Genomic DNA, 25,263 nt, shown 5'->3' with positions numbered 1-25,263 from the left:
ACAAGTTTGAAGTCAAAAAGAAAAAGACCGACACAACGACAAAACACACAAAACACAGCGTTAATTTATTTGTGTGTAGTCTTACAAAAAAGTAGTCTTCGAAGGGTTTTCTATTTTAATTTAGAGAAGAAATTCAATTGAAAATTAAAATCAAATCTCGTGGAGAGCTAAAGTGTCATACAGGCGACCAGCCACATTTGAGAAGCCAACAAATTCCAGATCTTTAGGCCGTAAGTATTACACAAAAAAAAAATTAATCTGAAAAAGTTGGCGAGCAAGAAAAAAAGTGCAACGACAGGTATTGGCGAATAAATGATAGCCGAAATTAATTAAAAATTCATAATTGTTTCATTAAAAAAAAGCGCTTATGAAAAACATGTGTGCGTATATGTGGGGTTGGTTGTTGTTTTTTTTTTCAATAATCGCTTATTTGTTGTATTACTACTGTGTTCACATCGTTTCCTTGGCTTTACGGTGTTTGTGGTGCGTTTTATTTTGTGACAATATAACGAAAAAAAATATAAAAAAAAAAAAAAACAAAGGAAAAAATCCATCAATTTTCCTGCATATCCAGAGTGGCAGGCAGCAGACATTGAACTTGCTAAGAAGAAAGCCAGCCTGTATAAAAATCATAACTTTTGCCTTTTATCTTATGCCACCAACACTAGCACCAATACCACCGCCGCCGCACACATCACACACTTTTTGACATAATTATTTTGCGGAGGTTCGAGGCAAGGTTACAAATACAATCACTAATCGACCGAGCGACCAACCGACCAACCAACGTACATATATTGCCTATTTATGTCTAATACAATACCATACGTATGTATGCTAGTTAGTCAAGCTACTAAGTAAAGATCGAAGAGAGTTAGTAAGTAGTTCGTCTGAGCTTTGCTGGCAACAATAGCCAATTTTTGCTGTTTGGAAAGATGTACATATAGCAAGTAATAATAAGTGCGGATGGATGGGCGGGCTTCTGAAGAAAGCCGCCAGCTATACAGCTTAGTGGCAGTCGTCTTGTATTAGGGTAGCAGAAATCTGAGACGCATGTGTGCAAATTTAAGACCACAGCAGCAGTACCTACTAGTAGGGGAGTCCTATCTCTTTGAAACCACCAAAGAACGACAGGCGCTTGCCTGCCCTTTGCATATACGCACTTTTTTTTCTTGGCTTGACTGCAAAAGCAACAGAATTTTTTCTTATGCCACTTTGCTTTATATTTCCAGCCCAATAGAACAAAACACACATACACACTCACTTATTCATCGGCCGTACGCAAGCAAAGAAGCACAAAGTGAGAGCAGAGACAACATCTGAAAGGTTTTCGTTATATTTTTTTTTTGTTTTCCTAAGTGCATACCTAAAAAGGGGAAGCGACCGGCAGTGTGGGACATTCTGTAAGTATATGTAGTGGCATGATAGGCGAACAAAAAAAAAGTAACCAAAGAAGCGAATAATGTCCTTTTAAAACAACAACGTCATCAACATAACCACTAAAATTGTTCTCTCTCCCTACGTCAATTGCAGAAAGGAATATCCCTCTTATCAACCACACATTCTTAAACACAGAGTAAATCACAGCAACAAAAAATCACAATGGAAAAGAGAATAGATTTGGAAAGACGCGCTCGTAAAGCTAATCAAGTAAGTTGAAAAAAAAAACTTAGTATGACATATTTTTAGACATTTGGTGTTATTTTGAGTAGAGTAGAAAATAAAAGTGTTTTTTTATTTCTATAAAGGAAAAGAGGATAGGAGCATAACTATCAAAATTATTGTATATTATGCCCAGGGCGTCCCTTGGATTACCAGTGAAGGGGCGTGGGTTCGATTCCCGCCAGAAGCCTTGGTCTGTCGCTACTGTGGTATCACTATGGACTTAAAATTGCCTAAGTGAGTCTGTAAAGGACTGCCACTCTTACCTAACCCTAACCTATGCCCACCATAAAGGTTAGGGGTCGTTTTGTAGGTATCGCCTTTATATATTGATCTATTTCCTATAAGGTGTGCATGGCTTAACGTAAGTCAAGCAAACTATGTCCAGTTTACCCTTCGTTAATCAATCTGTCGAAAGCTTTTACAACTCGCAAGCGACTAAAGCCAGCCACTCGCAATTTTCCACTAATACTTCTTATTGTGAGAAGTTTGCCCCTGTTCCTTAGTGGAATGTTCGCGGGCAAAATTTGCAAAGTAACTCATTGATGTAGGTCAGTTGAGGTTGCAAACGAGCCAAATCGGTTCATGGTTATTTATAGCTCCTATTTAAACCGACCTTCCAATTAAGCTTCGTCCTTTGCTAGGGCAGTTATCTGTTACTAAATTCTAAATTTCCCATGAACATTCCATTAAGGAACAGGGGATACTTCTATCATATCAATGAGCGCAGTCCGATTAAAGTTTAAGGTCAATGGTAAGGGGCCTCCTTTTTTATGCCGGGTCCGAACGGCTTGCCGCATAGCGACACCACTTGGTAGAGAAGTTTTAACATGACAGGTTACCTTACAAATGTAGCCAGCATTAGTAAGGGGATAACCACCGCTGAGATTTGAACCAGACGTTTGGCGTCAAAGGCGGACATCCTAACCTCTGAAAAATTCATTTCAGCGGTGGTATTCCCCTCCCCAAAGAGGTGTCTCTCTGCGTTCGGACTTGGCTATAAAAAGGAGGTCCCTTATCGTTGAGCCTAAAATTGAATCGGACAGCATTCATTGATATGTGAGAAGTTTGCCTCTGCTTCTTAGTGGAATTTTCATGGGCAAAATTTGCAATTTGCATATAAATCACCATGAATGTCAATATTTTCCATTCACATTCGATTCATCATTTTTGCTATCACACATGCTATTTTCGTATAAAAATAACCTACAAATGCAAACAAAATTCGTTTTTTATTGCATTCAAATTTGAAAAGCTGGTTAAATCATAAAGTTGTGAAAATAATTTTATTTGGGGTTGCTTTTATTCGACTGACAACAGCTGTTTTCTTTGTTGTTGTTGTAGCCATATTTTCATTTGCGAGCAAGCTCATTCCGGTCTATACGACCGATTGCCCCGGGATCATGGTGGTTATTTAAAGGCCCCAATAACTCGCCTCGTCGTATCGAGCATCATAGGCACCCAGTATTGAGCAAGAGCCACCCGGTCTCTCACTGAGACTCTCCACTCGATACTGCTGATTGTCTGTGACTGCAGTTGCTGCTAGTCCTTGCGGCATATTCCCCTAACCGCAACCTGTAGACGCGCCAGGTAGCACCCAGCTAAGCTTCTGGTGATAACGAAGAACACCACACATATTGAAGTTCAAAATTACAGCCTGTGTCAAGCTCCTCATAGTTATCCCGTGCCGTCCCATTGTGTCATTTTGAAATGTGATTGTCATACGTTAGTTTCATTCGCATCTCACTATGGGTGCAACTTTAATTGGGGAACTTTTTGAGACATCATGGCCCCTCGGAGATGCGATTTCCACTTTATAGAGTTTTGCCATTCCACTTTATAGAGTTTTCTATACAGTACCAAAGAAACCATGGTTTAAGGGAAGTGACATTAAGCCAGAAGAGATAAAGACGATAAATCGAATTCTTACGAAGCATTGTTTTGGCATCAACACGCTATTCAAGTTCAAGATGGTACCCACAGATTTTTGTGGCCAGTGCGGCATACCGGAGACTCCTAAACACAATCATATAAACAACAGCTGACAGACACACATTCGGTTCAACTGTTTATTGCATCGCTTGGATTGAAAGAGGCACGCATTTTTACTGAATTCCTGGAGAAGATTGACAACAGACAACTAGAAACAGAGGAGATACATTAGTATACCGTAGCGTTAGTGTAGTTGGAGGCCACCGTAGCGCAGAGGTTAGCATGTCCGCCTATGACGCTGACGCCTGGGTTTGAATCCTGGCGAGACCATCAGAAAAATTTTTCAGCGGTGGTTTCCCCTCCTGGCAACATTTGTGAGGTACTATGCCATGTAAAACTTCGCTCCAAAGAGGTGTCGCACTGCGGCACGCCGTTCGGACTCGGCCATAAAAAGGAGGCTCCTTATCATTGGCTTAAAACTTGAATCGGACTGCTCTCATTGAAATGTGAGAAGTTTGCCGCTGTTCCTTTGTAGAATTTTCATGCGCAAAATTTGCAATTTGCATTTGCGTTAGTGTAATATTTTCTTGACCAAATAATTCTTCAGCAGGGCTGGAGTGGCTGGATAACATAAAAAATATTTTTCGAAGTGACTCGATCTTCTGCACTCCTCCAATTTCTGATGCGTCGTTTCGAGATGTATTTATCCCCTTGTTTTTTCTGTCGGAGTTTTGATTTTCCCCTTTTGCATTTATAGTCGATTATGTTTTCATATGACATCTTACTTGGGGCTTAATTATTATTATTATTATTCATTCTAACAACATGACCTAGACGAGGTAATCATTGTATTTTGATATGTTTTGACTATGCCAACGAAATCATACCGCTTTTGTTTCATACGACGCCAATATTCCCCATCAACGCAGATTCGCATTTACCCATGCATCGCAACCATAACCCCAATACACTTATGTTTGTTTAGAAAGTGGCTACTTATTTAAAGTGTCATGTATTAGTCCATATTATTCTTCATTTGATTCGTAAGTTGTTAAGAGAACTGACTTACTTTTTCAAAGTTATAAGAGTTCCCTGCTTTCGGTGTTTACCCGAGTTTACAGAACTTTCCGGGCGTTGATACTAAACAATCAAACCCAGTTTGACTTACCTTTCTTTCGAACCCCTACAAGAGGGATGGCAGATCTTTAGCCACTTTTGGCGGCGTGACTTTGACGGACATTGAGGATAGCCATTCGTCGCATTCTTGGTCCAAGTCTATGTCACAATTTGCCGTGGACAAAATTGCAATTATTATCTGATACGCCTCAACGTGTCTCTTAACACATTCATAGTACAGGAGAGTCGTACAGGCCTATCTTTTCTAGCAGGCAGCCAAGACGCTTGGGGACTTCTCCCCAGCTTCGTTGGTCAATTTCCATTTGCTGAGCACCAGCATAGATTCTGTAACTTGCATAGCACGACTTCTATTTTACATGCCATCACAACACATATTAATCAATCCCATGGCAGTCGGTTGTACGTACCGGATTGACCCGATGGAATAATTCATCGGCAAGGGCTGCCGCCTCGGTCCTCGTATGTCTTGACCTCTAGAAATCTTCCGATAAGGTCAGTCAAGGTCAGTTATGTCGCATTTTTCTTTTTTTTTTTTTGCTAATTCTTCCCTCCAGACAAACCTTAAACTTTGAATTACAAATTATCTACAATGGAGGCACATGAGGAGCTGGATGTGAGAGAGTCGATGGAGTAAGAGTTCGACCATCAAGTCTTCCAAAATATTTGGTGTCACATTGAACAACTCTTTCTCGTCCTTCGCACAATTCAAATGTCGTAAGGGTCAGAAGTAGAAGTAGACATGTGCGTGAGGCTGAACTACTACCACGCCAGTTTTGACGTTTATTTCGCAAGAGATTTTAACCTAATCTTCAGCCAATTTTGTTCACTCCATGGTTAGCAAAGATTCTTGAGCAGATGAGCAGAATTCCAACCACCAACTCTCCCAATTATTTGGTTTGACAGCCTTTATAGATCTTCCGCACATGCCAGTGCAATTTGTGCCTCTTTCTTCTCTGAGACGCACCATTCGATATCGTTGATTTTTCGCGACTGCAATTGCAGCTAGTCCGTATACGAAGCATCCACTCTATGTGCAACCTGTTGGCGCGCCCGTTAGCTGCCAGCTGAACTATTTTTGATGGCGATGAAAACCACCCAAAAATGGATTTCCAAACCGTATGGTGCTCATGTTGTTGTTGGAGCAGTGTTGTACACTGAGGCGGCAGCCCTTGCCGATGAAGGAATCCATCAGGTCAATCCGATACAAACAACCGGCTGCCATGGGATTAATATGGCGGTCATACATTTCATTTCCACATTTTATGTGAAGCAAGCTTATTTAGGTCCATAGGCCCGATCGCTCTGGTAACGTTATGGCCGTTGGTGATTTGACGGCTCCAATAACACGTCTTGTCATATCGAGCATCACAAGCACTCACTACTGAAGCAGGAGCCTGTGTCGCCTAACCTTAAAATTATGAAAATATGAGATTACCCCATTATTGGTAGAAGAAATTTTAGGAAAATGAATAAAGAATTTTTTTTTTGTTTTCTCGTTTTTGTGAAGATTTTTTGTCTTTATGTGTCCTCTAATCAAGTTTGACTATGGCTGTTTCATCACGTGTTCACGTTAGTGTTTGATGGATATGTGTTAGGGGGCGAAAACTTAGATGACTGGGCGCATTGTATGTTTTAGTATGAAAAAGGGATACATTGGCTGGGGGGATGAACTGCAGTGCCATGTCGACAGCAGCGACATTATAAATGGGGTAGAACTAGTACGTTTTTTTTTTATTGAAATATCTTCAAATGCTTGTTAAAATCCAAACTATGAAAAACAAGAGTGAAAAGGTGCTCACATACATGCCTATATAAGGCATTTTAAGCGCATATGTGTGTGGAAGGGCATGAGTACTTGCAAGCCAGCTGCTTGTATACATATTCGCTGATTGGTGATGGCATTTCTCCTATGGCGGATTTCTGCTTCTATGTTGTGTCCATATTGTGTAGTAGATACAATTTGGTTTCATATTTCCTCAAAAGGAAGAGAATTTCAATAGGAATGTATTTTGTATATTGCTGCCACATATTGGGATATTTGCCTGAGCCGCCTGCCTATGAATTGTTTCCTTTGCCTATTGAACATAGATGGCAGAGTTTAACGAAGCCCGTTTCAGATAGTAAGAAAAATAATACCCCTCCACAAGGTAGTTTTTCGTATTAGGGGCAAATCGTTTTTTACACCCAAAACCGTATAAAAGGGGTATAACTAACCTAACCATCTCAGTTAGGCAATAAAGCGGTATCTCCCAACAAGAAAAGCTGCATTGAGCGAAACTTTTTCTAGCCGGAAAGTGAGTGATTTTCGTAAAAAAAAGCTCCCTTGTGGCAAATTTCTTAAAACATTGAACAAATTTTTTTGGACGACGATTGCGGCGTCAAAACTGTAAATCGGACAAACTATATATAGGGCAGGTTGATCCAAATGTGACGTTCTTTTATTAGTCTACGACAGAACGTTTGTTCCACTAGCCCTCAGAATAGATTTCCTTCTCCAATTTCTGACACCTAGTCTTTTTCCACTTGATCTTTCCATCAGAGTTTGGGTTTTTCCATTTTGCGTGTACCACAAAGGACTTCTTTGCTAGAGCTTCTTCATATATTCTGACCACATGCTCCAGCCAATGCAATCTTTGTGTTTTTATACGTTTAACCAAGGCGTATTTAAAATGATGGCCGCTTCAGCACAGCTGATGGAACTTGATATGTTAATTCATTCTTGAATTTGCTTTAAAAAAATATAAACTTACTCAAGTCACTTGCTGGCAGCACTTGGGTTGCAGACAAAGAAACCTCGTTGACCACGTATAAAGTAATTGGCCGGTCTGTGTGGTATCGTCAGCTTTGTGACACGCAGTGGAATAATATTCAGATCTGTCAGAATGCCGCCCTTCGAACTGCGACGGGCTGTCTCCTCAGTTCTCATGTGGACCACATCCATCAGGAGAGAGACAAAGATGCTACCATTGCGAAGACATAACTACACGCTGTTTTCGTCCACGAAAAAGATTCAAAAAACTGATGAACGCAGACAAAATTTACGGCAGTACAATGCCAGACATAAGAATGAAGATATGCACGACAATATGGTGGCCGTCAAATCTGCCATTTCAAGCCCCTATTGTATTCAAAAATTGCGAAGGACTATGTGCCTGAAAATAACTTAGGCAGGAAAAAGTTTGTTCGTTTAGCCATAATCCTGCACCTACCCCCGCAATTTCAGGCAGTGCCACAATAGGTGCTCAACCGTCTATAATGCGTTGTTGTTGTTGTAGCAATGTATTGTACACTGAGGCGGCATCCCTTGACGATGAAGTACTCCATCGCGTCAATCCGGTACGTACAACCGGCTGCCATGGGATGCGTAAGTCCGCCATGTGTCCAGCGCGACGTCAAATTCCTGACATTTCAATGGCTTGTCAGGACCCCTTTGAGTAGTGAGAGCAGTACCTTCACCCCATCTAGGTGAATAATCCTACAAATACCAAAGAGCCTCAAAAGGGGGTAAAAAACAGTCCTTTTGGTGATTGGGCTCCAGCCATAATATTCCTTTTGAGCAATTTGCTAGTGGAACGCTAATTATTCACCCATCAACATCGTATGAACTCAATTCAGGAGGAATCCTCATTTTCACCAGGGGCCATGCACTTGACGAAATCGGGACACACGTCTATGAAGTTGGCATCAATCCCATCCCAATTGGAATTGAGCCAGAACTACTCTGGTCTACCGTGGAAGTTTAAAGACATGCACTTGATAGCTATTATATGCCTTCAATAACCTATTAAAATCTATTTATACCTGCCATCTTGGCGATTTTGTGGGTCAATCCTCTGGAGCTAATAGGGATTCGGAACATTTTAAGATTTTACGAATCTTTCACTCAAACACTCCAAGTACTATCTCGTTTCTCGTCTGCCGAGAGGTGGCTTTGTTTCTGAACTGCTTTTTTTTTAATGCAAGGTTACATCTGTTGGCCAATATTATACTTCGTTTTATTTCAAAACTGGTGTCTTTGGTTTCGTTAACGGTGTCGAGATACAGTGACAGAGATATGCCTACATAGCTTTTCATAAATGGATAAGATAACATTTTACCCTAAAATGTTGACAAATTTTAATTCTGGGAATCATGGTAAGCAATATTAGCAACAACAGATGTTTGGAATAAACAATTTTTTGTTCAAAACTTCGCTTTGAAAAATGTGTATTGTAGAATTGTATGTGCCACTGTATATGAAATTGATAACTATCTCAAAGTAATGTTGCTGTAGCTAGGGTGTACATTTATTTGCATTTCAAATTCATGTCCAATGATTAATCGAGCAAGATCGAAAGAAGTTATCGATTAATCGTTTGTAAATTGCAAATTTTGGCCATGAACATTCCAATGAGTGTAGTCGGATTCAAGTTTAAGCTGAATGATATGGGCCTCCTTTTTATATCCAGTGGCACAGTGCGACACCTCTTTGGATGGATGTTTTACATGGCATAGTACCTCACAAATGTTGCCAGCATTGCAAATTTTGCCCATGAACATGCCATTAAGGAACAGGGCAAACTTCTCACATATCAGTGACTGCAGTCCGATTCAAGTTTAAGCTCAATGATAAGGGACCTCGCTTTCATAGCCGAGTCCGAACGGCGTGTCGTAGTACGACACTTCTTCTATGCATGGCACAATACCTCACAAATGTCGGCAGCATTAGAAAGGTCAAACCACCGATGACAATTTTTTCTAATGTTATCGCCAGGATTAGAACACAGGTGGACATGCTAGCCTCTGCACTACGGTAACCTCCTATATTACCTAATATATGTAGCTTCCAAATAAACCGATTCCCCGAGTAATCTTCTAAGGCCCCTAGAGGCTTTATTGCCAATCTACTGAGCTAAAAAAATACATTTATGTTTGCATTATTGCGTAAATTTGATTTTGAGCATTATTCAAGCAAATATATTACTTGTTGTTGTTTCGTCTTTTATCCTTTGAGTAATGGCAACACTGTTGAAGAGAACCCTTTCATTAGAAATTTGCAAAAAAACCCGTTTCGGAACAGCCCAATGTATAATACGTTCTACGTATACACTCGCACGCAACATGTGTGTATGTATTCCACCAATTTTTCAGGATGCACGAAAGTTCCCACGTCGACAGTGCATTATCGATTTGTCTCACTTCACTAGGAATTGTCATCGATACAAGAACAATGCAACAGCAGATATTTTTCAATTAAGAAATGTGGCGGTGGATTTTTTTATTTAGATGCGTGGAATTTTGCTAACCCAAAAACAAAACGAAGAAAATTTTACCAATTATCTCTTCTAGAAACAATGTGGAACCGGTATACACGATGTACGTTACTTATCTACCACAACTTAACAGCAAAAAAAACTAAGGGGATAGCAAACGGAATGATAAGACAAACTAAAGAGCAACCACATCCTATGCACGACATACTAAATGTTTGTGGCTATACACAAACATTGATTTAAATGCCAAATCTAAATGGTAATGCGTAGGTCAAATCTGTATTAAAAAAAAAAAACATTTTGTAACTGCAGAGTTCAATTGCCGTCGTTTATTATGACCACTTTCGGTTTTAAAAACATGCAGTTACAGCTTTCGCTCCATATCGCTGTGTACCCTCCTCTCATCTTCCCCCTTTTCTACCACACTGGGAAGAGAACAATTAAATGTTGGCTGTCATTGTAAACAATTCATGGCTTATGGTGTTTTTTTTTTGTTGTTGTACCATTCGTATGAGATGGATGAACGGATGGATGCATTGAGGCAAGCAATTATTTTTTATTTTCGTTTCATTTCTTAAATGTTTCCCTCATTGTCAAATTGTTTCCATTTTTGTTTTCACACTTGCACACACACTACAGTATGAGTTTGCGATGTGTGGACGAAACGGAATGGCAGCGGTATATTGACCAACCATTCGTTCAGTGTTTCATTCCACATTGTGTTTGACAGCCACCAAACAACCAACGGATCACAATAACAACCACTTGCATTTGTGGGGGTTTCATATGTTCGTTCGTTGTATTTACTATCCCTCCGCCACCTTTTTTTTCCTTTGGCGTTTGCAAAGGTCGAAGAGATTACATCATAGATTTCCATGCAATTTTTTTAATTTCTGAAAAAATTTTGCTTCATTACATTGTTTTTTCACATTATTCTTTGCTTTTTTTTGTGCATTTAGCTGAAGCAATTAATTTCATATGCCATGTATAGACATTTTTTCACATTTGCGAAAAATGTGAATGCAGATAATGCTGTTTGTTTTTTTTTCTCTTTATTTCACGCGTTCACACCAAGCAACACAACTCGCAATATGGCGGCCGGCTGTTATATGAACGCTTGCTAAAATGCGACTAGTTTCATCTTTGTTTGGCACTTTTGGTTTATAGTCTTGGGAGCGCGAGCCCAAACGAGTGAGCAACAAGGTATTTTCTTCTCGTGTGCTAATGCCACATGATTCCCACCAATTCCGGCATTTCTCTTTGAGAATCGATTTCCATTGCACCCCGTCGGGTTTCATTTTCCTGTTTCTTTTGAATGTTTTGTTTCAAATTATTTGTCAGAAACGCTGCTATGATGCTTTCTTTTTTGTTTTCTTGTTGCTCTCCCTCCAATGCATTCTTATGCATTGTTTTCTATTTTTTTCATATTTTCCTCCCCCATTCCAATAACGACGCTAATATGGATTAAACAACCATTAGCGTTCATTTAAATGAAGAAATAATGTGTTGGGTGTTTTTCTGTATAAATGATGTTTACTGCAAAAATATTGCAGCCTATTGCACTCTTTGATGTTGTTTTTACATTTGTTTTCAAAGTGGTGCATAATCTGCAACAATTTTTATTTAAACGATAAGTCATACAATTTGTTGTATAACTATTGAAAATTGGTATAAAATATTTCTTCGAAAGACTGAAAAAAAATGCAACAAATCCAATGCAAATGGTATTATAATGTGACGCATGTTCGCCTACGACACACTAAGCTCCTGAATTCCAATCCAGGCTGAAAATCAGAAAATTTAGTGGTGGTTATCCCCTCACGAACGCTGTCGATATGACAAAAATTCAATTCATAGGGGCCACCCTGGTTTTTAATGATTTGCAACAAAAAAAGTTTAACATTTTTTTTTGTTGTTGTTGTAGCCACATTTTTATGTGGGGGTGGCAATCCTCGTTAAGCACCTGTAGGTGAGCAAGCTCGTTCCGGTCCAAAGGACTGGTCGCCGCGGGAACAAGGCGCCAATAACTCTGCTTGTCATATCGAGCATTATAGGGACTCAGTATTTGTGGTGCCGCCCGGCCTCCCACTAAAACTCCGCTCAATACCGCTGGTTGTCTGTGACTGCCGTTGCAGCTACTCTGTATGGAACATTCCACTATCCGCAACCTGTGGACACGCCCGGTAGTTCGTAGCTAGGATAGGTTAGGATTAGGTAAGAGTGGCAATCTATTTCCAAACAGACTCACTTAGACAATTTTAGCCCATTGTGACATACAATAGCGACATACCAGGTCCTGATGGGAATCGAACCCTCGATCCCGCGCAAGTAATCCGAGCACGCTATCAACTCAGCTACCGGCGCGATGTCTCAGCTAAGTTTCTCGGGATAACAACAAAAAAAAAACAATCAGATGGGAGCTCAAAGTTCAAGCCTGTGTGGTGCTCATAGTTATCCCGTGCTGGGAGTTGGTCTGGCTGGGCTGTTAAAACAGGAGACGTGTTGTCCCTGGTTACAGTCAGGACATACATCTTACACGTCGGTATAAATCCTTGCTCTGTAGGAGTTAAGGCGGCTGCATCTACCGGAACGTAACTGAGCCAGAACCACTCTGGTTTGCCGGTGGAGGTCAATTTCTTCAGGTGCAATGGGAGGCAGTCATTCTCCAAGGACTACCTATGTGGTTGAGGGGCCTGATATCATGATCCTACAATACTATGCATATGAAACGATCTCTATGCCGTCTGGAATGGATGGAATGGAGGATAGGTAGAGGTTAAACAGTGCCGGAGACATAACCCCGCCTTGGAGAACTGGCGACCACGCAGATAATTCGGGACCCAGCGTCTCAGGACTGGTGGAAGAGACGTGTTGGAGCTGTCCTCAAATAGTTTGTATGACTCCCCCATACTCGGGTCCTTTCCAGGCTTCAGTAACGGAATCACTGTGCCCATCTTCCAGACATCGTGTATTATCAAAGTGTTCAAAGACAGGTTCTTAGACACTCAACACCAGGTAGATCCAGATTCATGATATTCGTAACTTCGTCCACGGTAAATTGTGATGGCTGCCCATTGGCTCGAAGATTACGGATACGACAAATGGCTTTCCTCCTGGCCTTGTCACTCTCGGATGTTCAATAAATTGATGGTTGAACAACCTGAGGCATCTCTTCGGGCCAGTTACAATTACGTCGCCAAACGTGACTGAGGTTCTGTCATATCTTTTGCCGGGGTTCCGTAGACCACATCTGGCCTAAACCGGTACCTATGACACATTGCTCCATGTGTTCCAGCCACAAATTCCACTTGTGTTTGTTGACTACCCTGTTTATTTCCCGATTCAGCTCGCTGATACGGGATTAGTGGGGTCCGCGCAACGAATCCCATCACACTCGTCTGCGAATAACACCACCTGCGCCGGCAAATTGGGCCCCACTAGGGGTATTCGGCTGGCAGATATACAGCCAGTGGCGTTAATAATGTCACGAAATTTCCTCTCAGCAACTAGTTCATTTGAGGGAGGTGTTAGTTCCCTGAATCGGCGATTTGTGTACTCTCTGAAGCCGACCCAATCGGCCTTCTTATTGATAAACGTCCGGCGCTCAGAGGTTTTGCAATCGGGTCGGTTGGTCGATGGTGAGAATTATGTGAAGGTGATCTGATCCCAAAGAAATGACAGGTTGTTGTTGTAGCAGTGTGTGGTACACTGAGGCGGCAGCCCTTGCCGATGAAGGAATTTATCGGGTCAATCCGGTACATACAACCGGCTGCCATGGGATTGCCATGATATGCAATGGAAATGTCTGAAGAGCTGCTGCACCTCCTACTTATCCTAATGGATTAACAGGAGGTGCAGAGCCTTCAATCTGCTCTGCCAAACGGGAGAATGCCATGAAACATAATGCGCATTAAAGTCTTCTCGAACCAAGCAATTATGACCAGACCGTTAACTTGACCATTAACTGGGACTCACAACAACCAACCAGCGGTACGTTCACGTTGTATAGCTATCTCGATAGTACCGGATTTGATTGCTATCGACATACATTCCATGTATGGATCACTAACTCCAGGCGCAGAGGAGTTAGTTCTAAACTTCGCAGAATGGTGTATCACGAAGGCCACCTCCACTCCTTACGTAGCATATTGTACCATGCCAACTGCATGCTGCAGGTGTTGGTCAGCTTTGTCTCCTGGATCGCTGCAAAAAAAATATTTTCTTCCGACTCATAAAATTTACTATCTCGTCGATCTTGTCTCGGAGACCATTTTAATTCAACTGCAAGAATGATACACTTCCCGGCACTGGCCGGTCAACATTGGGGCTAGGGCGCTGCTGTTGCATATATTGCCCCACGGAAGAGGTCGGAGGGTTCACATAGTCCGACGACGAGGACACCGTAAGGCGACTGAGCCGGCAGCCCTTGCCGATGAAGGACTTCTTCGGGTCGATCCGGTACGTACAGCCAGCTGCAATGGAAGGATTTATAGGGATCATAATGGGACCAACGTAGCTCAGAGGATAGTATGTCCGTCTATGACGCTGACGCGGCGGTTTTCCCCCCTAATGCTAGCGACATTTGTGAGGTACTATGCCATGCATAGAAGCCATGTGAAACTTCTTCCCAACTAGGTGTTGCACTGCGTCACGCCGTTCGGACCCAGCTATATCGTTGAGTTTAAACTTAAATCGGAAAGCACTCGTTGATATGCTAAAATTTTGCCCCTGTTCCTTAGTGGAATGTTCACTACATTAAACCGACCACGAAATGCTCCAATCACTCATTGTTTAGTGTTAGCTTTCTCATTCAATTTGAAGTTTAAGTAGAATCATCAATTTGTTCTGCCAAGGCTATAAACCTCTGATTGTATACCACTCTGTTGCATATAGATGCGATAGTCGGAACATGCAGATGATTTGTATATTGACCTATAACCAGTTAAAAAGTTGTATTCCTTGTTTACCTTTTTTTTATTTTGGTGACTAATATTTGTTCTATATTTCAACTAATTTCAGATTACAGATTTAAATTTGGACAATTGTAGGAGTACAAGCATTGTTGGCCTTACAGATGAATACACGGCCTTGGAATCATTAAGTTTAATCAACGTTGGCCTGACAACCCTGAAAGGCTTTCCAAAATTACCCAATTTAAAAAAATTGGAATTATCAGATAACAGGTATGTTATTAACCAGTGTTGTCTTAATCTTAAAAAAAGCTTCAAATATGATTTTTTCTATCTCACAGAATATCAAATGGTCTACATTATTTGAGCACTAGCCCAAAATTGCAATATTTAAATCTGTCTGGTAACAAAATTAAAGATTTAGAAGCCTTAAAACCCTTGGAAGAATTCAAAAATTTGGCAGTGTTGGATCTTTTCAATAATGAAGCAACACAAATTGAGAACTACCGTGAAAAAATCTTTGAAATGTTGCCTTCATTAAAGTTCTTGGATGGGTACGTAGGACAACATGGATTTTATAAATTTCATTCCAAGGCTTGAGTTAATATTTTAAATTTCCTTTTTTATTTTCTTAACCAGTTTTGATTGCAATGATGTAGAAGCACCTTCAGAAGGTGATGATGAGGAGGAAAATGGCAATTATTCCGAAGATGATGGTAAGTATCCCATATTGAATTTTAAATCATGAGTATAACTCTTTCATATTGTTCCAATTTAGAAATCTAAGATTTTTTCTAGAATTTGTTATTATCATAGTAATAGTTATAACTAAAAAATTTAATTTACTTTAACTTTAAACGTTAGGATTAGGTTCGGTTAGGTTGAATGTTCACTCGTAGACCTTAGGTCCATTGAAGTCTATATGAAAATGCTGAGAAATAACGCAGTGAGGCACAGAGTGAGTGAAACAAAAGTAGAGATAGAGTACTTTGACAGATGGACAAAGAACATGTACATGGAGGTGAAAAAGAGAGAGAAGAGAAACGCCGGGCGCACGCCACAGGAGTTGAAAAAAACTCATCGACTGAAGTTCCGCTTTGTAAGCCATTCCAGGCCCCTTTAGAAGTCTAGTATGACAAGAGGTTCTAATGTCTATAGAGAGCTTAGAGAAAAAAAAGATGATTACCCATAATTGTACGCCTACTTCCTGTCAACGGTGTCATCAGCACAGTAGATGCTCGTCCGTCTTCAAATCTTCAACTCTTCAACCTACAGGCCCTGCAGGAATCCTCGTCCCAAGCCCATCGCCATGTCAGCGACCTGACGTCGCAGTGGTCGGGCAGGGCTCCCATCAACATCCCAATGTTTTGTTTCCTCAGCCTTAGGGCAATCGACCTCCTAGTCCCCGAGAGCTGTAACCCCAGAACCTTCGCGCCACACTACAGCCAGCAGCGCCAGCCCAAGCCAAGTCTGCGCTTTGGCCGTAGTAGGAATCCACTATCCATCACCTTAGCACTCTTCGAATCTATTCGCCTACCAAACCTGGCAAGTTCGTCTGCCGTCTTGTTCCTGACTGTTTACATATATTGTGACAGTTTGGCGGTACCGCGTCTTCCGACACCAAAATATCCAAGACCCGGAGTATCGCAAAATCCCCAGCCTGCAAGACTGCACCCGTCCAGATGCGTATGTGCTCCCTAACTCATAGGTACTCAAAAAAGGTCCTTGCCCCCGTGTCTCCATCCAGCTTGGATCTATCTGTGTAGACAGACGAATGCCCAAATCCGTTAAGCGACATGTTCATTAGTCTAAGCGTAGTCCTCATTGCTGTGCATTCCACGCACAAGTGCAGAGGGGTCAGATCAAGTACATCATTCAAGGCAGCACCAAAGCGATAACCTATTCCTTCTCCAGCAGACCGGGGAAGACTCACCCTCTCCAACCCGATGGGACAGCAGGCACCCATAGATGAGATTAGGTATTGTTGTTGTAGCCACATTTTCATTTGGAGGTAGCGATCCTCATGAAGCTCGTTCCAGTTCATAGGACCCATCGTTGCGGGAACGTTATGGCAATTGGTTAACTCGCCTTGCCATATCGAGTATCATGGATACTCAGTATTTAAGCAAGAGTTGGTGCCGTCCGGCCTCTCACTGAAACTCTCCACTTGATACCGCTGATTGTTCGCGAGTGCAACTGCAGCTTCTACGAAGCATTCTACTGTTTTTGTTGTAACCACATTTTCATTTAGAGGTGGCGATCGTCAAGCTCCTGTAGGTGAGCAAGCTCGTTCCTGTGCAAGCTCGTTCCTGATCGATCGCCACGGGCCACGGAACAGTGGCCATTAGTTATTTAAAGGCATCAAAAACTCGCTTTTTCTTATCGAGCATCACATTCCATGCTGGGAAGTTGTGAGCATTCTACTATTCTCAACCTGTGGACGCGCCCGGTAGCTCCCAGCTGATCTACTCGTAATGACGATGAACACCACACAAATCGGGGCTCAGAGTTCCAACCCACATGGTGCTCATGGTGATCCCGTGCCGTGCTTATAGTCTTACCACAGCAGTGTACATTAGGGTGGGTCAAATTGTATGGACCAAATGAAACCCACCAAGCGTTTATCGAAATCGACGACAAGTACTAAGAAAATTTGACCAAGAAACCATAAGTTTAAAATCAAAATCGCGCTTTGTTATACAGAGAGAGCGAGAAAGAGACCGAATGAGATAGAAAAAGAGAGGAACGGAGTGAGAGAGAGAGCAAGTCAGAGAGAGATCCGAGTTGGTAAAAAGAAAGCGACCCCCTACCACATTGACGTCATCATCATAGGCAACCACCTTAATTCTTTCCTCCTCAAAGGAAATGATAATCCCATTGTTGTTGTAGCATTGTGTTGCATACCGAAGCGGCAGCCCTTGCTGAAGAAGGACCATCGGGTCGATCCGGTGTGTACAACCGGCTGCCATGAAATTGGATAATCCATTGATAACCAAGTGCTACAAGAGTGGTATCCCTCTGATTACAATCTTCGAGCCCTCAGCTTAGCATAGTTCCAATTCACCAGAGGATAATCCATTGATAACCAAGTGCTACAAGAGAGGGCATGCAACCCTTCCTTTCGGTATCCCTCTAGTTACAATCTTTGAGCCCTCAGCATAGAATAATTCCAATTCGCCAGAGGAGAAAGAGACCATCATATCAATCAGAGGATCATGTATAGACCCTCACTTCACATTATAAAAAAAAATCCATGATTTCATTCGGTTAAAGAAAAGGGGCAAACTTCTCAGATTGCCGTGCCGAAGTGTGATACTCCTTTGTGGCGATGTCCGCAGACATTTTTTTTTATATTCTCGAAAGGATTTTAACCCAGGTGTTCAGGGAAATGAACCCATGCTAGCCTCTGCGGAAAGGTGGCCTCACCTCTCCTTCTATATCAAGTTCCCCTCTATGTAACCCACCGCGTGGTGAAGGGCGCTGTTAATATTTTCAAATACAAAACGCCAGACTTCAACAAGCACATATCCAAGCAAAACACAGGCTCTGAAATCCCCACAAGAAGCCGCATGACATACCGTCCCGCCTTCTGTCGTATAGAAGGCGATATGCCATCCCATCAATCCCATAGATAAAGCAATTCCATGGCAGCCGGTTGTACGTACCGGATTGACCCGATAGATTTCTTCATCGGCAAGTGTTTCCGCCTCAGTGTACAACACACTGGAACAACAACAACAACCATCCGTTCCCGTCGAGATTGTTTCTTCATCCATTCCTAGTTAGGTTCTTTTTAATATCCAGATCGGAAGTGAGTTGCGTCCAAAATGATCTGATAGTTGAGTAGGATTGGCTGGCCAGAAAACAGTTGAGGTGTGTCGTGTGAGCCTTGTTTATAGTTAATGAGAACCTAAAATGGATCTCCTTCTAACTGCTAGTGCGGGACACACACACAGGTGTTTTATAGTCTCTCTTCTTCTTCGATGTCCTCACATCTTCTGCAAAAGTCGTTGCTAGCAACCTTCAGTCTGTCAGCATGTTTTCCGATTAGACTGTGACCTGTCATGACGGACACAATGACTGAGACGTCTGTTCTAGCCAATGACAGCAAAGCAGTAGACCTCTTCAAGTCTAGATTAGGCCACATAGTTTTAGAATGCTCACAGCCCCCTTTTTGTGAGCATCTATCATTTGTTGTCCTTTGGGCCTGGTCCTGAAAACTTAGCTTACAAGTCGCTAGAGGCATACCCACAGATTCCAGTATCCCTGGAATGTGTAGGGTAGTTCCTAGTCTCACATGTGGGACGCACTTTATGTTGGCTTTCAGTTCTACCCCAGTAGGAATTGATGTGGCTCCATCTACTGGAACATAGCAGGGCCGGAGCTACTCTGGTCTGCTGAGGAAGTTAAATTTTTTTAAATGCTATGCGCGGCAGTTCGTCTCCCAAAACGCCATTCACGTGATAGGTGTTCATCCGCATGATACGCTGCTTAAACTGGAGGCCCGCTTTTGGAAGTTGGTGGTTGCCTTTCGGCAATATGGTGAATTTTGCTTCGGTAAAAACCCAAAGATACAGCTTAGACACATAATTGGGCATTTGCGCGGGAAGGGCCTTGTCTACTAATGGAGGTGTCTCTCAGTTGTTTTCTTTGCTGTTACACTTAGCATGTCCGTTTCACAAACGGCTTAATTGTCTAAATCTGTCTGATTGTAAACTTCCATAATCCATAAACCATAACATAGTTGAACGTTCAAAACTGGTGGTAAATATCCAACTTCCCCATGCATCTTTATAGTTAGCTAAGGTTCTGTCATGTATTATATGGACATCTATGACGCAGTGCGATCTGGTTGCAAATTGGGTAGAATTGATTGGAAAGAGGAAGCGGTGATGCCTGCCGTAAGCTCGCTAGCTAGAAGCTGGGCACACATTCAGCCTCTTGGCCTCAGTGCTACATCAATAAGAATATAATTGAGCCAAGAAAACTCCGTTCCTGCACATCCCTATCTTCTTCTGCTGCTATAGAAAGCCGTTACAGCCAATTGCTGTGTTCGTTTCAAAAAATTTATAGTTTTTAAAAGAATTCTTTTCCTCATCTCATAATTTGCTATGGTTTACCAAAAAAAAACCACAAAAATCGCACCACCTCCACCACCATTCATACTCTATTTCAGATAAACAAAATGCATTCAGTGTGAATGGATTAGAGATTGATTTGGATGAATTAGAAGCTTTTGAGAAACGTGTTAAGGCAAAACGTGAAGCGGCTCTCAAACAACAAGAACAAGCCACAAATGACAAAACAACAACGACGACAAAGACTACCACAACTACTGAGACAAACTGCAACGAAACACCAGATATTGATGAGCTTGATGAATATTTAAAAACGTTAAAACTCAAAGAGGAGGAACAAAGGCAACAACAAAATTCTTCTGCCATAACCAATGCAGATACTTCAAGTAGTGAAAATCCGCCCATGAATTTTGCAATTTTATTATATTGGTTTTTAGCTCTTTTAAATCTGGCCAGTGCCACTTTTTGTAAGCATCATTCCGAATGTTGTATAACAAATGAAAATTAATGCGTTACATTTTTTTTCTTTTCTATTCCACTTGCAGATTCCGAAGGTGAAACTGGTGATGATGATGATGGCAGTGAGGTCAGTGCGAGTACAGGTGATGTTTCATTATCAGAGGTTAGTAGTTGATTTGGAATAACATTTCCTTAATGGTTTTTAATCTGTACATACCTCCTTTATTTTGTTACTTTATCCAGGTGTACAATGAAGATTTAGAAGAAGATGAGGGTGAATGGGATGAAGAAAATGCAGAAAATGAGGAAGACGAAGATGAAGACAGCGATGAAGATGATGAAGCTAACGATTCAGCTGTAAATACCGATAAAGCTGAAGATAATGCCGCTGCTGGTAAGTAAATCCACTATTCATTCTTCCACGTGTATTCCATTAAGGAACACCAGAGACTTTTATATTCAGAAGCTCTGTCCAAATCGCGTTTTTACCTCAATGATAAGTGAGCTTCGAATTGAAAGGACGTGCCGCTGATGAAGACCTCTTTTAACATAAGTTTGACATGACTGACGGCCTAACAAATGTTGTTGTTGCATGTGGAGGGTAGCGATCCTCATCAAACTCCCATAGGCGAGTGTGCCCGGTCCATAGACCGATCGCTGCGGTAATATCATGAGATTATCCAAGGCGCCAACAGCTCGCCTAGTTGTATCATAGGCATAGGTTTTTAAGCAAAAGCCGTTATCGCCGGACCTCTCATTGATACCAGTGATAACACTGATTTTTCGCCACTTCTACGGGGCATACCACCATACGTAATCTGTGGACGCACCCGATAGCTCTCATGATAGCGATGAACACCAAATAAATAGTTCCTCAAAGTTCCAACCTGCGGTAGTTATCCCGTGCCGGGCTACGTCATGGTGGCATCCTTCGGGCTTATACCAGTAATGAATGGTTACTGTGATTATTACTTGATTAGGGCCTATGATGACACAACAAAGTGAAACGCTGAGAACTGTCTTATGCATAGTGTTAAACAGACCGGCAAGGGTAAGCCAGTGGTTAGGTTATATTGAAGAGCATATTCCAAGCAATCTCGGTTGCCAGCTTTATTTTCGGAAACCTTAAAAAAAAACCTTTATTCGGAAACCTTAAGTCTATTGTGTTAACCCTTGAAAAGAGAAGAAGAAAAGCCAATATACATATTGGTATTCACCACTGAACGGTACAAGTGAATGCATAAGACAAAAGCGGCACGGCACGGCACGGGATAGCTGTGAGCATCACACAGACTGGAACATTGAGCGCCAATTTGTGGGGTGTTCATTACTGTCACGAGAAGCTTAGCTGCGAGTTACCGGGCGCGTCCATAGGTTGAGGATAGTGGAATGCTCCATACGGAGAAGCTGCAACGGCAATCGCGAACAATCAGCGGTATCGATCGGCGAGTCTTAGTGAGAAGCCGGGCGGCATTGGCTCTTGCACAAATACTGAGTGCCCATGATTCACGATATGACAAGGCGAGCTATTGGCGCCTTTAAATAACCAATGGCCACACTGTTCCTGCGGCGATCGGTCCTTGACAAGCATCGCCACCTCCACTTACAAATGTGGCTACAACAACAATAACAGCGAAGTGCACAGGATAGCTGTGAGAACCACACAGACTGGAACATTGGGGTCCGATTGAGGCCACCCTGTTCCCGCGGCGATCGGTCCTTGACAAGCATCGCCACCTCCACTTAAAAATGTGGCTACAACAACAAAAAAAGTAAAGTGCACAGGAAAGCTGTGAACCGATGTGGCCTATTTGCAATCCTCAAAGACCTACATAAGTAGTAAGGATCTGGGAAAAATTTCAAGCGCCTAGCTTTACGCGTTCGACCGCTATCGTGATTTCGACAGACGGACTGATCCCGGATCCCGAATATATATACATTATGGGGTCGCAGATCAATATTTCGAGATGTTACAAAGGGAATTAATGGTAAAGTATACTCCCTTCCTATGGTGGTGGGTATAAAAATAGTTGTTCACCCTCTCCACCAATGGAAGATCTCTAAGATCTCCTCTTAGCAAAGGAAGATCTCGATCATCTCCAACTCCTCATCATCTCCACGAACCCTTCACCATCGCCGTAGCAAAAGCCATCCGCTTTCCAAACCTGCCAAGTTCGTCAGCCACCTTGTTCCTCGCCACCCCTTGATGGCTCGCGAGCCAGCACAATCTAATTGTTACTCTCAAACGACTAGGAGGCTCCTTCCAGATCACGACAAGCTTCAACCTCACATGACCAGCAATCAAGGCCGTTAGCGCCGCTTGTTGAACTGTCCACATATATTGTGACGGTCTGACAGGGCCTCCGCTCCCAACCCAGGATCACAACCAAGGTCTTAAGGACCGCAAAAACCTTAGCGTGAAAGATAGTGAACCGTTCCAGAAGTCTATGCGACTCCCTTATTTATGCGGATGGGTCCAAGCTAGATGGACCCAGAGGGCCTCAAAAAGGGGCGGGACGCCTTCATCATAAAGCTCCTTCTTCGGGTTGCTATCGAATAAAGATATGCCCGGCACAATTCGCCTCGTCCATGCCACGTATTCAGCGGCCTTTCGCAGAACAGACATTAGGGCATTTGTCTATTCTGCCAAAGACTGCCGATGGGCGCCTTTTTCTTGACTCTTATGTGTCGATTATGGATTGCAACTCACTTGCGTTGCCAGGATATAAAAATTAGTATAACATTGGAAATTTTTGTCAAGTGCAGTCAATATCGGTGTTTTGAACATTCAGCTACTAAGTAAATTGTAAAAAAGTATGCAATTCAATAAAGAAACGGATATTTTAATTACAAATTTGTCTGTTGGCAACGCAACTGAATTTGGGTTGCTAAGGACACTCCTCATTGCCACGCATTCCACGTTAAAGTGCAGAGGTCTCAGACCACCATCAGCACCGCCGCGAACCTTGCACCTTCTCCAACAAACCGCGAAGTCTCATCCTCTCCGTGGCCCGAACCCACACCAAGCACCTATAGGTGAGAATCGGTCTAACCCCGGTACGGGATAGCTGTGAGCACCATACAGGTTGGAACATTGAGGTCCGATCATTTGGAACATTAAGGTGTGCATTGCTGTCGAGAGAAGCTTAGATGCGCGCTACCGGGCGCGTCCACAGGTTGCGGATAGTAGAGTAGCTGTAACGGCAGTCTCGGACAATCAGCTATATCGTGAGTCTCAGTGAGAGACCGGGCGGCACCGGCTCTTGCACAAATACTGAGTGCCTATGATGCTCGATATGACAAGGCGGGTTATTGGCGCCCCTAAAAAACCAATGGCCACCTTGTTTCTGCAGCAATTGGACCTTTGGACCGGAACGAGCTTGCCTGCACCTGCAGGAGCTAGCCAAGGATCGCCACATTCACATGAAAATGTAGCTACAACAACAAAAACAACAACATCGGTCTAACCACAACAGTGTACATCGTGTGGAACGGCCCTGGCACTTTGGGCGCAAGTCGCACGCCCATACCATAACTTCTAAGTCCGCAACCATTTCCTATTGAGTTGACACAAAAGTAGTCCCCGTCTGTGTGGAACATCCGCAACTTGTGGGCGCTCCTAGCTGAGCTTCTCGTGATGACATTGAACACCACACAAATCGAGGCTCATAGTTTCAACCTGGGTGGCGCTTATAATCATCCCGCAACGGGTATGTGATAGGAGAGAGAAATCAATTTCAAACCATATGACAACGCCCCAGCATAGAAAACCACCTTCACTCTCTTCTCCTCAAAGGACCTAACCTATCGGAACACGACTTTTATTTTGTCTTTGCAGTTCTGTTGTGGCCTCTAGTTACACTCTTTTAGATTTTGTTCAATACATACTGGAAAATATGTAAGGTTCAGCACGGCCGAACATAATGCCTTGCTAATTCTTATGTTTGATCTCCATATGTTTACATTTTTATAATTTTTCCTTAATATTTTCCTTTTTTTTTCTTCCTTTTTTTTACTTACAGCCGATGAGAGTCAGGCACGGGGCAAGAAAAGAAAGCATGAAGGTTAAACCACCACCACCACCACCATCACCACAAGAAACAAATAGTAAAACCAACAACAAAAACCAAACCATTATCATCTCTCTGCACTTCGGTTATATTCATCCCGTTTCTTTTCATGTGTGTTTTATTATTACTATTATTGAATCGTTTTTATATTAATGGATCATAATTTTACTTTATATTAAAAAAAAAACAACTTTGTTCTCGTATAAGAAAAGCTGAAAATCCGCAACAAAACAACAACAAAATCAAATTATATTTAAGTCAAAACTAACAAAGCCCCCAACCAACAAACTGTAAAATCAGCAAAAATTTAAAGCATGAACAACAAGTTTAAAGAAGGAAATCAACAGCAACAACAACAACAAAAACAACCCAAAACACCAACCAACCACACAAAACATTTTTTTAGAGAAAACAAAAATAAGAGAATGAGAAATTAAGGATTTCATTTACAATTAAAAAAAACAAATACAAAAGAAGTTGGAGAAAATATAGCATACAAATATTTACAACTTTACAAAATGTCTTTGCAAACAAACGAACAAAAACACAAGAGAAAGAGAATGCTGAATGTGTGAACACTTGACACTTGGCAGAATTGTTATTTTATGAAATGTGCCACGATAGATAGGGAAAAATCAGACTCTCCCCACTCAACCAGTGCTTTTTTCCTAAAAACACGATTTCTAGACGCCCTTTTTTAAAAAATTTATGCCATATTTTTATATGAGCAAAATTGGAATCCCATAGTTCTACCCTAATATCC

At 42.0% G+C, this 25,263-nt stretch overlaps 1 protein-coding gene across 2 annotated transcripts; it reads left to right on the top strand.

The window, feature by feature from the left end:
• The first annotated feature begins 3 nt into the window (after positions 1-3).
• LOC106081037 (acidic leucine-rich nuclear phosphoprotein 32 family member A) lies at positions 4-25,019 on the top strand. 2 transcript variants are annotated; one of them, XM_059369341.1, is made up of 11 exons: positions 4-230; positions 1,233-1,403; positions 1,534-1,650; positions 15,003-15,166; positions 15,235-15,447; positions 15,533-15,609; positions 19,411-19,416; positions 20,070-20,438; positions 20,517-20,593; positions 20,674-20,824; positions 24,453-25,019. In XM_059369341.1, exons 3-11 carry the CDS (start codon positions 1,603-1,605, stop codon positions 24,497-24,499), a joined length of 1,152 nt encoding a protein of 383 aa, XP_059225324.1. In that variant the 5' UTR covers positions 4-230; positions 1,233-1,403; positions 1,534-1,602; the 3' UTR covers positions 24,500-25,019. The 2 variants fall into 2 exon arrangements, with proteins under 2 accessions (XP_059225324.1, XP_013098178.1); XM_013242724.2 differs by lacking the exons at positions 19,411-19,416; positions 20,070-20,438 and having other exon boundaries at positions 8-230.
• The last annotated feature ends 244 nt before the right edge of the window (positions 25,020-25,263 follow it).

This window comes from Stomoxys calcitrans, chromosome 5 (genome assembly GCF_963082655.1).
Source record: "Stomoxys calcitrans chromosome 5, idStoCalc2.1, whole genome shotgun sequence".
Lineage (NCBI taxonomy): Eukaryota > Metazoa > Arthropoda > Insecta > Diptera > Muscidae > Stomoxys > Stomoxys calcitrans.
Note: the sequence above shows the minus strand (reverse complement) of the source record. Positions and strands in the feature narration are given on the sequence as shown.